This window comes from Dromiciops gliroides, chromosome 2, assembly GCF_019393635.1.
Source record: "Dromiciops gliroides isolate mDroGli1 chromosome 2, mDroGli1.pri, whole genome shotgun sequence".
Taxonomy (NCBI): Eukaryota; Metazoa; Chordata; class Mammalia; order Microbiotheria; family Microbiotheriidae; genus Dromiciops; species Dromiciops gliroides.
Window position 1 is genome coordinate 485,576,985 of NC_057862.1, and position 14,730 is coordinate 485,591,714.

Genomic DNA, 14,730 nt, shown 5'->3' on the forward strand with positions numbered 1-14,730 from the left:
ACCCTGGGTAAGTCTCTTAACCCTGATTGCCTCAGTTTGATCATCTGCAAAATGTAGATGTAGAAGGAAATGGCAAACCACTCCAGTATCCCTGCCAAGAAAACCCCAAATGGGGTCATGAAGGGTCAGCAACGACAAAATCTATGAAATATTAAAAGATTTAGGAGTCTTCCAATTGAAAGGAAGAATGTACCCAGATACACCAAAATATTTATAACAGTACTTTTTATATCAAAAAATTGGAAACAAAGTAGATGCTCATTGATTAGGGAAGGGCTAAACAAAATTGGGGTATGTGAATGTAAGGAAATATTACTGTGCTACTAGAAATGATTAATGTGTTGAATATAGAGAAACATGGAATAGTTTAAGTGAAATGATGCAGACTGAAGTAAGAAGAGCAAAAAATCAGTATCAAGTAACATAATTGGACTGAACAATCACAAATCAGTCAAAAGTGAATGTTGTAAAATTACAAAGAACAAGCATGATTCAAAGAAGTGATTTTTTTTTTGCAGGGCAGTGAGGGTTAAGTGACTTGCCCAGGGTCTCACAGCTAGTAAGTGTCAAGTGTCTGAGGTCGGATTTGAACTCAGGTCCTCCTGAATACAGGGCTGGTGCTTTATCCACTGTGCCACCTAGCTGCCCCCCAAAGAAGAGATTTGAGAAGATGTTCCCATCCCACTTAGTGGTGGTGTGAGAGGTCCATAAGTGTGGTACACTGTACAAACTTTCAGAATTTTTTTTCTGTATTGATCAGCTATGCTGATTTTTTCTTTTATGTTTCTTTAAAAATAGCATTTGTTATATGGTATGACTTTCTGTGAGGTGAGTGGGGAGGGATACTGGAGAAATTTTGGTATTATGGGAAAATATATAAATAAAATTTTATTTAAAAATCACCTTCAGCATTCTGGGCTGATCTTCTATGGAGGATTTATGTGAGGACATGGATAAGAATTGCACTGAATGAGGAGGTTTGGCTGGAAGAAGTACCCATAACAGTAGAATCAGTCTTCTGTCAAAGTGGTCAAGTATCAAAGTATTGCTATTATTGGTGCTAAGAATTGTAAAGAGTCTACAGTTATGCCACATATAACTAGGAGTCAGAACTCTGGCAAACTTGAGCCTATAGAACACTGCTAACTGTAGAAGAAAATGAAAAAGGCCTGAGTGGAGCAAGAAAAATAGCTGTCACAAAGCACATGCATCTCTTATTCTGGAGAAAGCACCAACCCCAGTATGCTGATCTAGAATTTCTGCTTCTTTTGTTGGTGGTGTTGTGTTGATGCCTTTTAATTTTTATATATTTATTTCTGAATAAACTTTCTGGAGCCTTCTCTTATAGCAAAGATTAAAAAGCAAAAAGCACTTAAGACTACCAAACATGTTGACTGCATCTGACAGTACTCTACCATAGAGTGTTATATACCCATTGGAATCCTTCCTTTCTCTGCCCAACCTTTCCTTCAATAAAGGAGGGAAGTACATTCTTCCCCATTTCTCCTCATGGACAAGTTTGGTTGTTTTAATTACATAACATTCAGTTTATTTTATTGTTCTTTGCTTTTATATTTTTGCATCAGTTTATATAAATCTTCCTGTGTTTTTTTTTAATTCCCCATTTTTGTTATTTCTTATGGCACAGTAATATACACTGTTACATTCATGGATCACAATAACTCTTCCTTAACCATAAGTTTTAGATTTAGACTTGGAAAGGACTTTAGAGGTCATTGAGACCAACAATCCCATCTTAGAGATGAAGAAGTTGAAGCCCAGAGAGGTTGAGTGACTTGCCATGGTCACATAAGTATTAAGTGGCAGATCCAGGTGATTTGAACTAAGATTCTATGACTTTGGGGGCAGCTAGATGGCGCAGTGGATAAAGCACCAGCCCTGGATTCAGGAGGACCTGAGTTCAAATCTGACCTCAGACATTTGATACTTATTAGCTGTGTGACCCTGGGCAAGTCACTTAACCCTCATTGCCCCGCAAAACAAAACAAAAAAACCAAAACAAAATGATTCTATGACTTCAAGTTTGTTTCTGTCTTTGACTTCCTAGGGTGATGTGCCTAGTTGTGGGATCTCTGGATCAAAGGGTAGACACATTTTTCTCATGTCTGTGTGTGTCTGATTTCAAAATGAGGGAAAATAAGGTCACAGATTAAAAGCAGGGAGGATATGGTTGTTGTTTGTCTTTCATTCTTCAAGAGAACCATGACACTAGGTTAATGTCATGACTTTCAGTGAATTGGATTTAAGTGAGGGAGGGCTGTGCAAGATTACCAACCTTTCTCTCCTCCAGAGCCATCTGGGTCCAGTGGCAAGATATATATCAGGATGACTGGAGATGGCCCCAGATGTTTAAGGCAATTGGAGTTAAATGACTTTCCCAGGGTCACACAGTAAGTGTGTGAGGTGAGATTTGAACTCAGGTCTTCCCAACTTTAGGGCCAGTGCTCTATCCACTGTACCACCTTGCTGCCTCTAGGCTAGCAGGGAGGATATATTAATTGTACAAAAGAACTAAAGGCATACTCTGAATGAGGATGTGCTCATAGATGCCTTTACCCACTATAGCATTAATACAACATTCTAGGAAACTGCTTAGTAAATCTTAAAGGACTATTGAAATGTGAGCCATTAATGGGAAATATTAAATTTTATAACCAGTTGCTCCCTGATCCCCACCCGGGTTGTGAAATCTTGCTGCCTGTTTATGGCTATCTTTTTGGAATGAGCTCTTTTCTAAAGGATCATTTCACCCTACATTGTGTTCTCATGTCAGTTGTTAATAGGAAGGCTTCTTACATACAAAGTGTTAAAAATTTTTAAAAAGACCTTTTGAAGCTTAAGTGGGCAGCTTCGAGTTATCTGAGAAATACAGATATGTGAAGCAGTCTTTTTCCCAGAATAAAATATATTTAGATTTGACACTGGCTTGTGTTATCCAACTTGGTAATAAGGAGTATCTGGCATATTAATGAATAATTATGTAAATTAGCCCTCTGCTCTGCTGCCTCTATCACACTATTATTTAGCTATATAATAGCAGAAAGATCCCTAGATAGAGAGACAAGAGAAATAAAGCTTAGTCATATCTCTGCCTCTGATTGACCATATGACTCTGGATAAGTCATATCCCCTCTCTGATCCTCAGTTTATTCATTTGTAAAATACAGCTAGGTGATGCAGTGAATAGAGTTCTGGGCTTGGAGTCATGAAGACTTATCTTCCTGAGTTCAAATACAGCCTCAGATAATTACTAGCTGTGTGACCCTGGGCACGTTACTGTTTGCCTCAGTTTCCTCATCTGTAAAATGGGCTGGAGAAGGAAATGGCAATCTAGTGTCTCTGCCAAGAATACCACAAATGGGGTCATGAAGAGCCAGATATGACCGAAACAACTGGACAAACAACAAGAAACGAGAGGGTCGGACTAGGTGATCTCTAAGGCCTTTCCCAGCCAGCACTGATATTTAGACTGACAAACTTGGTGCTGCCTCCCTTCTAATGACAGAACCATTTTTACCTTGGCATTCAAAAGGTCTGTGATTTAGTGGGTGTGGATATTCCTGCCACTGATATAAATTAATTACAGTAGAATGGTATATTAATAGTGTCATGAGTTTCTACGGTGCCAAAATTCATCACCCAGTCACCAACCCCAGTTTTCCAGTGTCAGCCTCTCTTCTCTCTTTGGATTGTTACTTAAAGCCTTTCTAGGAGAAGGAGGCCTCCCTTGAACAAGAGTGTAGTTATTTGTCCTTGCTTTTGGTTGGTGGGATGCTAGAGACCTGATAGCCATTAAGAGAAAAGGGGGAAATGGGACTCTCACTGCTCTGAGCTTTGGTTCCTGAGAGACCATTGCTGGAAATGGGTATACAACCTCTGTCAGCTTCAGCTTCTTCATGTGTGAAATGAAGATTATAATAAATTAGCCTCTTACCTTCTTGGTTTGTTGAGAGCTAGTGGCATGTGCATGGATAATTTCCTGGTACGAGAGTGTTCCTGTTCTATAACAGAAGCCAGAGTAAAGAGGAGAGGGTAGTTTGGTGGAGACTGGGATGGGGGACACTGTCTTAAGCTTGATCAGGGTCACACAGTAGTCTGTGTCAGAGTGCGAATGAGAATCCAAGTCTCTGACTCCAAATTTACTGCCCTTCCAGCTATGGCCTTTGGTTCACTCTGATGTCATCTGCTGAAGCCCCAGCCTTTTACTGCATGTTTTCACGGGCAGGGGTAGCATGGTTTGAAATCTCTTGAGAACTTTAAGAAACCCTTTTTGTCTAGATGTGTCAGGGAACAGGCCCTGAGATTCAAGAGCAGAGGCTCTTGAACTGGGCCACCCATCAGGCATTCATCGGTCTAACAGTTGGTCTCTTCATCTTTTCAGCGGACTCCAAGGAAGATGCTAGTAAATGGCTTTGTGGCTTGACAATTTTGCACCAAGAAGTCCAGAGTGCCTCAACACCAGCTATTATCGAGAGGTACTTGGTCTTTTCTTTTCCTATTCCCCCTTTCTTCTGATTATTTTGGGATGTTTGGGGAAATGGATGTAGGAGAGAGATTCAAACCCAGATACTTGAGTCCAGAGGGGACACTTAATAACTACTGCTCTCAAATCACATATAACATTTGTATTTTATTCCCAGGCTGTTGTGTTCAGTTTGCTTCTTTGTGGAATCTTTGATTTCATTGGTAAAAGGAGGAAACCGTTTATCAATGTAGATCAGTGTCCACCCTGAAGGTTAGACTCTTCGAAAGTCATCTCCAGACAAGTGAGGACTTAAGTCAGTTACACAGCCAGTATTTGTCAAGGGCAAGATCTTCCTGAGATAGCTCTCAATATCCCTCGCATCATATGACATCACATATTATGATCAGTAATCATTAAAATTGGGAGAGAACAAAATATGTGAATGATATAAAATGAAAAAAAAAGATGGTGATTCAACACAGGATTAGTCTAAGGGTTGAAATGACAATAAGGAATCTGAGTCCCCTTGGTCATGAGGGTAAGGTTCTTCATTATATTATTTTGTATGGCTGATAAAGGTCTGGGACTATCAGTCTTTAAACTCAATGTTTATGTGTGAAGATTAAAAAAAAAGTTAATCTGAAGCATTTAAATTTATGCCTTCTTCTAATCAGCTTTTTGAACTTAACTTCATGAGAGTGATTCATAGAAGCCTATGGTAGGAAGGGACCTTGGAAGTTAGCTAGTTCCATCTTGTAACCTATAGCATTCCATTTAGGTTATGATCCCATGACTCTTTGAATGCTCCTAGGAATGAAGAGCTTAAGGCAGCCCATTCTGTCATCAGACAGCAATAATTGTTAGAAAATGCTTCCTTAGTTTGAGCCAGAATGTGTCCTTGTACCTTCCATCCATTTCTTCTAGATCTTTCCTCTGGAGCTACACAGAATATCTAATCTGTCTCCCATGAGGTCACTTATAAATCCTTCTCTAAGCCTTCTCATCTCCAAACTAAACATCCGCAGTTCCTTCAGCCAATCATCACAGGGCCTCTTCTTCAGTCCTCACCCTCTTTTGGTCAGAGTTGTCTGGACATATTGTTTATAATGTCTCTCCTAAAAGGTGTCTCCCAGAACTGAATGCTGAAGACTCTAGTTGGGGTTTGACCAGGGCAGAGGACAACAGGATTATAATTTTCTTTATTCCATATGCTAAGCATCTCTTAAAATAACCCTAAACTGTGAAAAGGTGTTTGTAGCTAAAAGATCCCTGAAGGAAGTAAAAGGTAAAAAGGTACCTAGTGGGGGAGTGACAAAATTAACTTCCTTTCCTAGCTCAGAACCAAATTAGCTTCCTCTTCTAAATAGTTGCATAGGTATAGGTGAGTTTTGTTATTTTCCTAATTTTTTGTCTCTTTTTTCGCTTCCAGCTGGCTAAGAAAGCAGATTTATTCTATAGATCAAACTCGGAAAAATAGGTAAGAATGTTTTACAGTTCATTTTCTGGTTCGTTTGAATTCTAATTCTCATTCCATATATTAGAGAATAAAAACATTTTATGGAGAGGGGAATATTAAGTAGTTCTAGGCATGCATCATCACCAGAGAGGGAAAGAGTCTGAGGATGATTGCTATAAGACTCTTCTTCACTGATGTCCTTCTTTAAGATTTCATGGGGGTTTGGAAGTGACCATGAAGACTCTGCCGGGAGAACATGAGATCTCCTAAGTTCTTCCTAGCTGGACAAGTACAAGCTTTAGATACAGGCTTGGTGTTGGGCATTGTATCCATCAAAGCTCAGAACTGTGTGAGATTCTAGGCAAACCCAGTTCTCTTTCAAACCACCTCAAAAACAATACAAAAATCTGCTAAAAATTCAGGCTATTAGCAAACAGAAGAGATGAAGGAAAGAAATATTTAGTAATTTTTTAAAAAGCCTGCCTCAGCTCAGGAAGACAGGTCATCAAATGGTTATTCACCAGTGAATGGATTATTTTTTGGTTATAAGAGTTCTCTGCCAAGATCTTGAGGGCTGATGAACTTTGTCAGTAGAAGGAGGGTCCACACCAATTAAATAAATGATAGATATTTTGAAATATTAAAGGATAGAGTGACAAGAATATGAGCTCTGGATTCAGAGGACCTGGGTGCAGATCTTACCACTAATGTTTACTACCTGTGTAAATTTGAGGAAATCACTTAACTACCCTTGGCCTTGGGTTCTTTATTTGTAAAAGGACAGGTCTTGATTAGTTGGTATCTGAAGCCCCTTCCATCTCTAAATCCGTGATTCCTATGAGTCTATAGTTCAAGGGACCCTTTTCTGAGGGAAAGACTTGGTTTTCTTTGACCTAGCCCAGATATGAGTATCCCATTGCTGGTAACAGAAGAGGCTATTATAATGGAGTTTACCTTGTATTGTGTTTCTAGGGTCCAAGTAGCCTACTTTGGGGGCTCTGGGTCTCATTGATCAATCTTTGGCTCTCTGGTGTCTTGGAACTGGTTTTCCTTTCAGATACACACTGGAAAGGAGGTTGACATAGCAGGCCTCACTTCTCCATAGCCAACCTGTTTTAAATGAGACAATCTGGGAGAATGGGGGAGAGGTCTAGAGGAAAGTGACTATTTTTTTTTTTTTTTTGCATCTTGGCTGGGGGTGGTGTGTGTGTGTGTGTGTGTGTGTGTGTGTGTGTGTGTGTGTGTGTGTGGCAGCGAGCCTGTTGCTCTGATTTTCCCAATTTTAGGGGAATGGTTAGTTTGGTTTTCAAGTTTCATTCCTTGCTGGCTAAAAGAGAACATTGACTTGCTCAAATGATTTGGGAACATCAAATAATTTACAAGTTCAATTGGCAATCCCACCTCATTGAGGTCAAGGACATTGTATTCCATGATTGTCTTCCCTATGTAGGTGACTCATGAGCTGTGAACAAAACAGAGATTCTGGTATTTGGGGCACATATTTCTCAGCCTTGGGTGGCCTGGGATTGTGATATGGTGCTGTTTGCCTTGGCATGGCCACACTGGTAATATGACATGGGCTTTTTCCCAGTGCTAAGCCCCTGGAGATATTTCTCTATTCCCTAGGGCTGGGTCAAAATGTTCCTCTGTTTAGCATCACCTTTCAGCCTGTAGCACCTTCTAGAATATCTCATTTTAAAATCTCTTACCTGTTCTTCAGGGCCCAGTTCATATGTCACCTCCATTCATTCATCTTTGACCGTCACCTCTACCCTAATTAGCAGTAATCCCTCTCTCCTTGAGTCATCATGATACTTATTACCTCTTCCTACCTTAACAATGGTTTACACATTACTCCTCTCCATGTACTCTACATTCCAGTAACACTGGCCTTCTTGCAATTTTTCCCATATGAAATTCCATACTCCATGTTTTTTTCCATGCCTGGAGTGCTTTCCAACCTCATATCTGTCTCTTGGCTTCCTTAATTCTCAACAAAAATATCATCTTCAGCAAGAAACCTTTCCCAATTCCCCTTAATGCTAGTGCCTTCCCTCTGAGATTACCTCCAATTTATTCTATGTGTGTGACTGTGTACATATATGTATATGTATACGTATATATGTGTGTGTGTATATACATATTTTGTATGTAGTTTTTTTGCATATCGTTTCCTTCATTAGACTGAGCTCCCTGAGGGCAGGAACTGTTTTCCCATTTCTTTGTATGCCTAGCCCTTAGTATAGTGCTTAGCATATAGTAGGTGTTTGTTGTTGTTATTCATCCTTCCTTCTTGAAGAAGACCAATGACATAACTTGACTGGCTTATAAACTGGATTTAAATGAAGCAGAGGCTGTGCAGAGTCATCAGCCTCACTCACTACTCCCCAAGTCATCAAAGTCCAGTGGCAAGACAAAGGTCAAAATGGCTTGTGATGGCCTGAGATACAGTGGGTGACCTTAGATTTTCTAAATGAAGATCTTTCCCAGGTCTCAGTTTGTCTGAGGTGACACCCATTCAATGACTAAATGCTTAGCTCTTAGTAGGTGTTTAGTAAATGATCGTTGACTGAATTTGACTCCATCAAGAAGCATAGGGCCTTGTAGTAATAGGCTTTCAATCAATACTGGGATCATATGAATTTGATGAAAAGTATCACACAAACATATACATTTTATCATGGACTATTCCTGTGAGTTCAGTGGTTTAAGGAGCCTCCTTTGAGGGCATCCTCTCTGCTATTGCCTGTCTTCTCCTGCCTTGCCACTTAGTCTAAGAGAGCTGCCTGTGGCATTAGGAAGTTAAGTGACTTTCTTGTCTTGTGGAATTAAAAAAAAAATACTTGAATACTTTGCATCTTGGTTGTCTTTTAATTGACTCAGACCCCTAAGTCAAGAATTTCATGTTCTGGAATAATTTCCCTAGTGTCTTATTTTTATAGGTCTCTATATTCTGAGAGTTTGAATAGGGGAGGGACCTGGTCAGACCTCTGCTGGGGAATGCGGTTTGGCATGAGTAGAGATCAGAGGCAGAGAGACCAATTAGGAGCCTATTGTAATAGTCCAGACAGGAATCATTATGAGAGCCTCAAGTGGAGTGATGGCTTTGTTACTGGAGAGGGGATATGTTACTGTATTTCTTCTGTTCATTCTGTTCAAAAGGGGATTGTAAATTGGAAGCACTCACCTTTTCTCTACCAAGCAATAAAAGTGAATAATTTGGTGTGACATTAGGGCAGGGTGTTTTCTCGGGAAATGACAGTGCTTTGTCAACAATTCATTTCATGGGGGCAGTTGATTGGGTTGGAAGCTAGGAAAGACAGGTTCAGGAAAAGAAGAGTTCTCAGGTATCAGGGTTTATACAAAGTTACCCTGAACTGGGAGTAACAAAGGGGTCTGGGAGCAGCTGCTGCATGCCTTGCAACTGTTCTCAGGCAGTGAGTGGGAAGGAATCCCAATGGAAATTAGACAAATAGGGCACCAGGAGGAGGGCAGATGTCTTGTTGGGTAATCAGGCAGCATGGCGTCGTCTGTGGACTAGGAGTTAGGGGGAGTTTGAAGCCCACCTCAGACACTTAGTCGTTTGACTTTGGAAAGAGTAAGTCACTTTCCAGTTGTCTCAGTATCTTCATCTGTAACACGGGGTTAACTAATACCATCCATCTCATGTGGGTTTTGAGGATCAAATGAGATAAAATGTATGTATTTAAGGTGTTTTGAAAATTTGTAAGCTATAATCTTTATGTGATGCTTTTTGTGATTTCCTTCCCATTTCTGTCTTTAATGACATGACTTATTTCTTGAAGAGGGAAGATAAATTGAATTGGGTTCCAGGGTTTTGTTACCCAGCTTCCCTCCAACCTTTCCGGGGGGATTGACCTGGTGTTTAGTACCCCCTCGGGGAAGTATGTTAGCTATTTGAGTTTTAAAAGATTTATACTTTATTTCAAAGTCTCCAAATATGTTTGATGGTAAAAACACTAGCACCTTAACCTGGGTTGCTTCCCAACCAGCCAGAAGGAAAGGCTAACTCAAATGACCCCCACTTGTTGAAGTTATGTTCTTCGATTCCATAGCTGAAGTGGATCATGTTGTCAGAAGTGGAGAGAGAATGAATGGCTATACAATAAAGGATCAAGGAGAAAAATAATTTTAATTAAAAAAAGGCTAAATACTGATAGGTAAAATGTGATTGGAACCAAAACACATACCTATTGACAAGGGGAAAAAGTCTACTTTATCTGAAGAATAGAGGCAAAAACCCCTCTGTCTTCTTTTTCTCCTTGGTGTGTGATAGGAACAGATGTGAGTAGTGGTTTTTTCAGTGAGATCTGGAGGAAGGCTGGGGTCTGGACAGATGTGGATGTCTGGTAACCTCCTCTCCCCCAACCTCCCATCTGCTCACGAGCTCAGGATGTATGCCAGAAGGGTGATGCTGCCTAGCAGCCAGTGCTGTCTCTGGCTTCATTAGGAGAAGCACTGAATCCGGAATGAAGGAAATTGTAGGGCTGAGGGAAGACTTTAAGAAGGCTGTTGATAAGCTGGAGGACATTCAGAGAAGGGTGACTGGTATGTTGAGGAATCTTACTATGGTACAATAGAGATGTTTCTGCCGGTCATGTAACTTCCTTAGGACTCAGTTTCCTCAAGTGTAACAATGTATGGTTTAGATTAGATGGGGCGCATAGAGCAATGGACCTAGAGTTAGGAAGACCTGAGTTTGAATCAGGCTTTAGAAAGCACCTAGTATTGTGAGGATCAAATGAGATAATATTTGTAAAGTGCTTTGTGAGCATTAAGCACTATGTAAGTGGGAATCTATTAATATAATTATTATTTTATAACCTTTGGGGTTCCTTCTGGTCCTAAATCTGTGATGTCATGTTGGGGTAGAAGTTATTTATAAATAAGGAAATAGACCATTGCATGTGTTTAATTTTCAAACTAAGCTTAAGATTCTTTGAAAAAAGTTCAATTAATCTTTATCAATACCTTTTTTTCTTTATAGTATTTCTGAATATGCAGCCTCTTCACCATGAGCCCTCCCTTATAACGAAAAAAATAGTTAAGTAAAACAGATCTTGTATGTAGCATTCTATCTGTACCCATAGTCCTTTACTCCCTGCCAAAAGGAGGGAGGGTCTTCCTTATCTCTGAGATTAAGAGTAGTCATTAAAGTTCTAACTATGCCTGCCCTAGGCCTACCTTTGGTATATAGTAAAGAGAGCATTGAATTTGGAGTCAGGAGACCTGAGTTTGATTCTTGGTTCTGTTACTTACTACCTCTGTGACGAAATTGGACTCTTCACTGTCTAAGCTTCCTTCTTCCTCTTGGCTTTTGCCCCAGGCTCTTATATAGGCTTTCTGCCTAGAGTTGTAAGACCTCAAAGCTGGACCTCATGGAAGGTGGAGCTCAGAGGACATTTCACTTAGCTGCTTATTCCTTGGAGATTCCCTCCCATAGTATCTCTGAGAAGTGATCATACAGCTTCAAGGAGGATATGGCTGATGATGGTGTAGTCACTATTTTGTGAAGGAGCTCATTTTTATTTTTCTACTTTTGAACAACTGAAATTTTTAGGAAGGATTTTCTTTCTGTTTAGCACAAATCTGCCTCCCTGTGATTTTTACCTATTGATTTTAGTTCTGCTCCCTAAAGCAGTAATCTCAAACTCATAGACACCAGGTCTATTAATCCATACACAAGGATCCCTATAGCTACATACTGGTATTGTTAAATAAATGCATTGTTATCTGTGTTTTACTGACATTTTAATCATTTGTTAAATATTTTCCCAATTAGATTTTAAGCTGGTTGAGGAAGAGCTCAAGAATATTGGGGGCCATAGTGTGGTCCCTGGTCATGTTTGACACCTCTTTGTGACTTTCTCATGTAAATGCTTCAGATAATTACCTACCTTATCTTTGTAATTCTGCCCTTGTTTTTTGTTTTTGTTTTTGTTTTTTTAGTGAAGCAATTGGGGTTAAGTGACTTGCCCAGGGTCACACAGCTAGTAAGTGTTAAGTGTCTAAGGCTGGATTTGAACTCAGGTACTCCTGACTCCAGGGTCTGTGCTTTATCCACCATACCACCTGCCTTTGTTTTTGAACCAAGTACTTTTATGTCCTCATCCTATTCTGCTGCTGACCCTGGACTGTCTGGAGGCTAGATGGGCACAACCCTAGATAAGATTCTGAATTCACTTCATTAAAGTAGAGCAAACTTCTGCTTCCTAGGTGTGAACTCTCCCTCTTCTTACGGTAATTTTTTTTTTCTTTTTAAAAAGTTTTATTGGTGCCTTTTTAAAAAGCACCAAGGGGGAACAGCTAGGTGGCACAGTGGATAAAGCACTGGCCCTGGATTCAGGAGGACCTGAGTTCAAATCTGGCCTCAGATGCTTGATACTTACTAGCTGTGTGACCCTGGGCAAGTCGCTTAACCCCAGTTGCCTCACACACACAAAAAAAACACCAAGGGGCAGCTAGGTGGTACAGTGGATAGAGAACCGGCCCTGGAGTCAGGAGGACCTGAGTTCAAATCCAGCCTCAGACGCTCTTGGGCAAGTCACTTAACCCCAATTGCCTAACTTTAAAAAAAAAAAAAGCACCAGTCATTTCTTAATATTCCCTTAATGTCTCCCCCACAACAAATCTTCCCTTCTAACAAAGAAAAAGGGCTAAGTAAAACCAACTGACAGGACAGATGGCTAAGGTGTTCAGCTAAAATGGGATGTGAATCCATTAATCAGCAAACATATTATGTGCCTCCTCTGTTCCCCTGGATATACAAAACCAAAGTCAAATGCCCCAAACTTCAGGGAGTTTATTTTATATTCTAAAGATCAAATATGATATCCAGGATAGTTAAACCAAATTCACAGCTCTACCAGTATTATATTAGTGTGCCTGTCATCCCATAGTCCCCTACTAAACAAGGGAAGAGGCAGTTATGGAAGGAAGTTACTTTTTTTTGGTAACGATTGTTTTTTAGTTGTTTTTCAGTCACGTCCTATGCTTCATGACCTCATTTAGGGTTTTCTTGGCAAAGATACTGGAGTGGTTTGCCATTTCCTTTTCCAGCTTATTTTACAAACAAGGAAACTGAGTGAAACAGGGTTAAGTGACTTGCCCAGGGTCACATAACTAGTAAGTGTCTGAGGCCAGATTTGAATTCAGGAAGATGAGTCTTCCTGATTCCAGGCCTGGCACTCTATCCGCTGTACCACCTAATGGTCCCCTTTTTTTAAGGATAATTGAAGCTGAAGTAAATGTAGAGTGACTATATAAAAACTCAGAGGAATAGGGCTGTTTCCTTGCAAATGCTGCCTTCTAGATGAGAATATGTCCTATGGCAGCAGATGCCCTGGACTGAATTAGTGGAATGTGCTTACCTGTGAAGTGAGGAACTGATCAATTCCAGGGCTTCAAAACTGACCCTAACATGTTTTGTCCCTATCCCTTGCCTCCTAACAATTCTCCATCCTTCCACCTTTTACTGGCCAAATGGCTCTAGTTACTTCAACCATTCTTTGCGTGATATTCTTTCTAGTTGCTCTGTTTTTGTAGTTACTCTTCTCTGGAAATGAGTTCCAATTTGTTAGTAATCTCTACTTTCCCCCAATATGGTGCCCAGAACTATATACAGTACTTTGAGTATGTTCTGGAGCCACCTTCTTATAACCACAGAATCTCAGAGTTGGAAGGAACCTTTGGGGCTATCTAGTCTTGTGTCTGCACACAAACCCTTGTAGGACATTTCTGATAAATGATTATTTAACTTTGATTAACAACCTTTGGTTGTTACTACCCTGTCTAAGTGACTGAATTCTACTTTTTCACATTTGTAATCCCTAAGTTTTTCCTGATATCTTCATCTGTAATGTCTACTCATTGTTTCTACTTCCACCTTTTAAGGATAAGAACACAAGTCCAGTCCTCTTTCCATATAACCCTTCAAATAATTGAAGACAGCTACCTTCATCTGGTATTTTCCCAGTAACTCTCAATGTAACTTAAAAAAACAAAATAAAAAATTTTTTTTTCTAGTTACATGTAGAGACAGTTTTCACCATTTGGGTTTTTTTTGTTTTTTTGTGATACAATTGGGGTTAAGTGACTTGCCCAGGGTCACACAGCTAGTAAGTGTCAAGTGTCTGAGGCTGGATTTGAACTCAGGTCCTCCTGAATCCAGAGCAAGTGTTCTATGCACTGTGACACCTAGCTGCCCCATAACATTTGTTTTTATAAGATTTCTAGTTTCAAAATTTTTCTCCCTCCTTTCCCCCTCTCCAAGACAGCAAGCAATCTGATATAGGTTATATATGTACAATCACACTAAACATATCTCCGCATTAGCCATGCTGTGAAAGAAGAATCAGAGCAAAAGGGTAAAACCTCAAAAAGGGAAAACAAACAAAAAAAATAGAAATAGTACAGTTCAATCTGCATCTAGATTCCACAGTTCTATTTTTTTTTTTTTTTGGATTTGGAGAGCATTTTCCATCCTGAGTCCTTTGGAACTATCTTGGACCACTGTATTACTGAGAAGAATTAAGTCTATCACAGTTGATTAACACACAATGTTGTTGATACTGTGTACAATGATTTCCTGGTTCTGATCATCTCACTCAGCATCAGTTCATGTAAGTCCTTCCAGATTTCTCTGAAATACACTTGTTCATCATTTCTTCACATTGATTTTTTAAAAACTTTGTGTTCTAAATTTTCTTCCTCCCTCCCTTCTCAATCCTCCCTATGGAATCAAGCAATTCAATATAAGTCATACATG

General features: G+C 39.8%; 1 protein-coding gene across 1 annotated transcript in view; it reads left to right on the forward strand.

The window, feature by feature from the left end:
* Positions 1 to 14,730, forward strand: part of PLCG2 (phospholipase C gamma 2) — a 176,491-nt gene that overhangs the window by 78,387 nt on the left and 83,374 nt on the right. The window contains exons 4-5 of the mRNA XM_043987636.1: positions 4,403 to 4,496; positions 5,916 to 5,963. Of these exons, the coding sequence (XP_043843571.1) occupies positions 4,403 to 4,496; positions 5,916 to 5,963 (142 nt within the window). The remainder of the gene's footprint in view (positions 1 to 4,402; positions 4,497 to 5,915; positions 5,964 to 14,730) is intronic.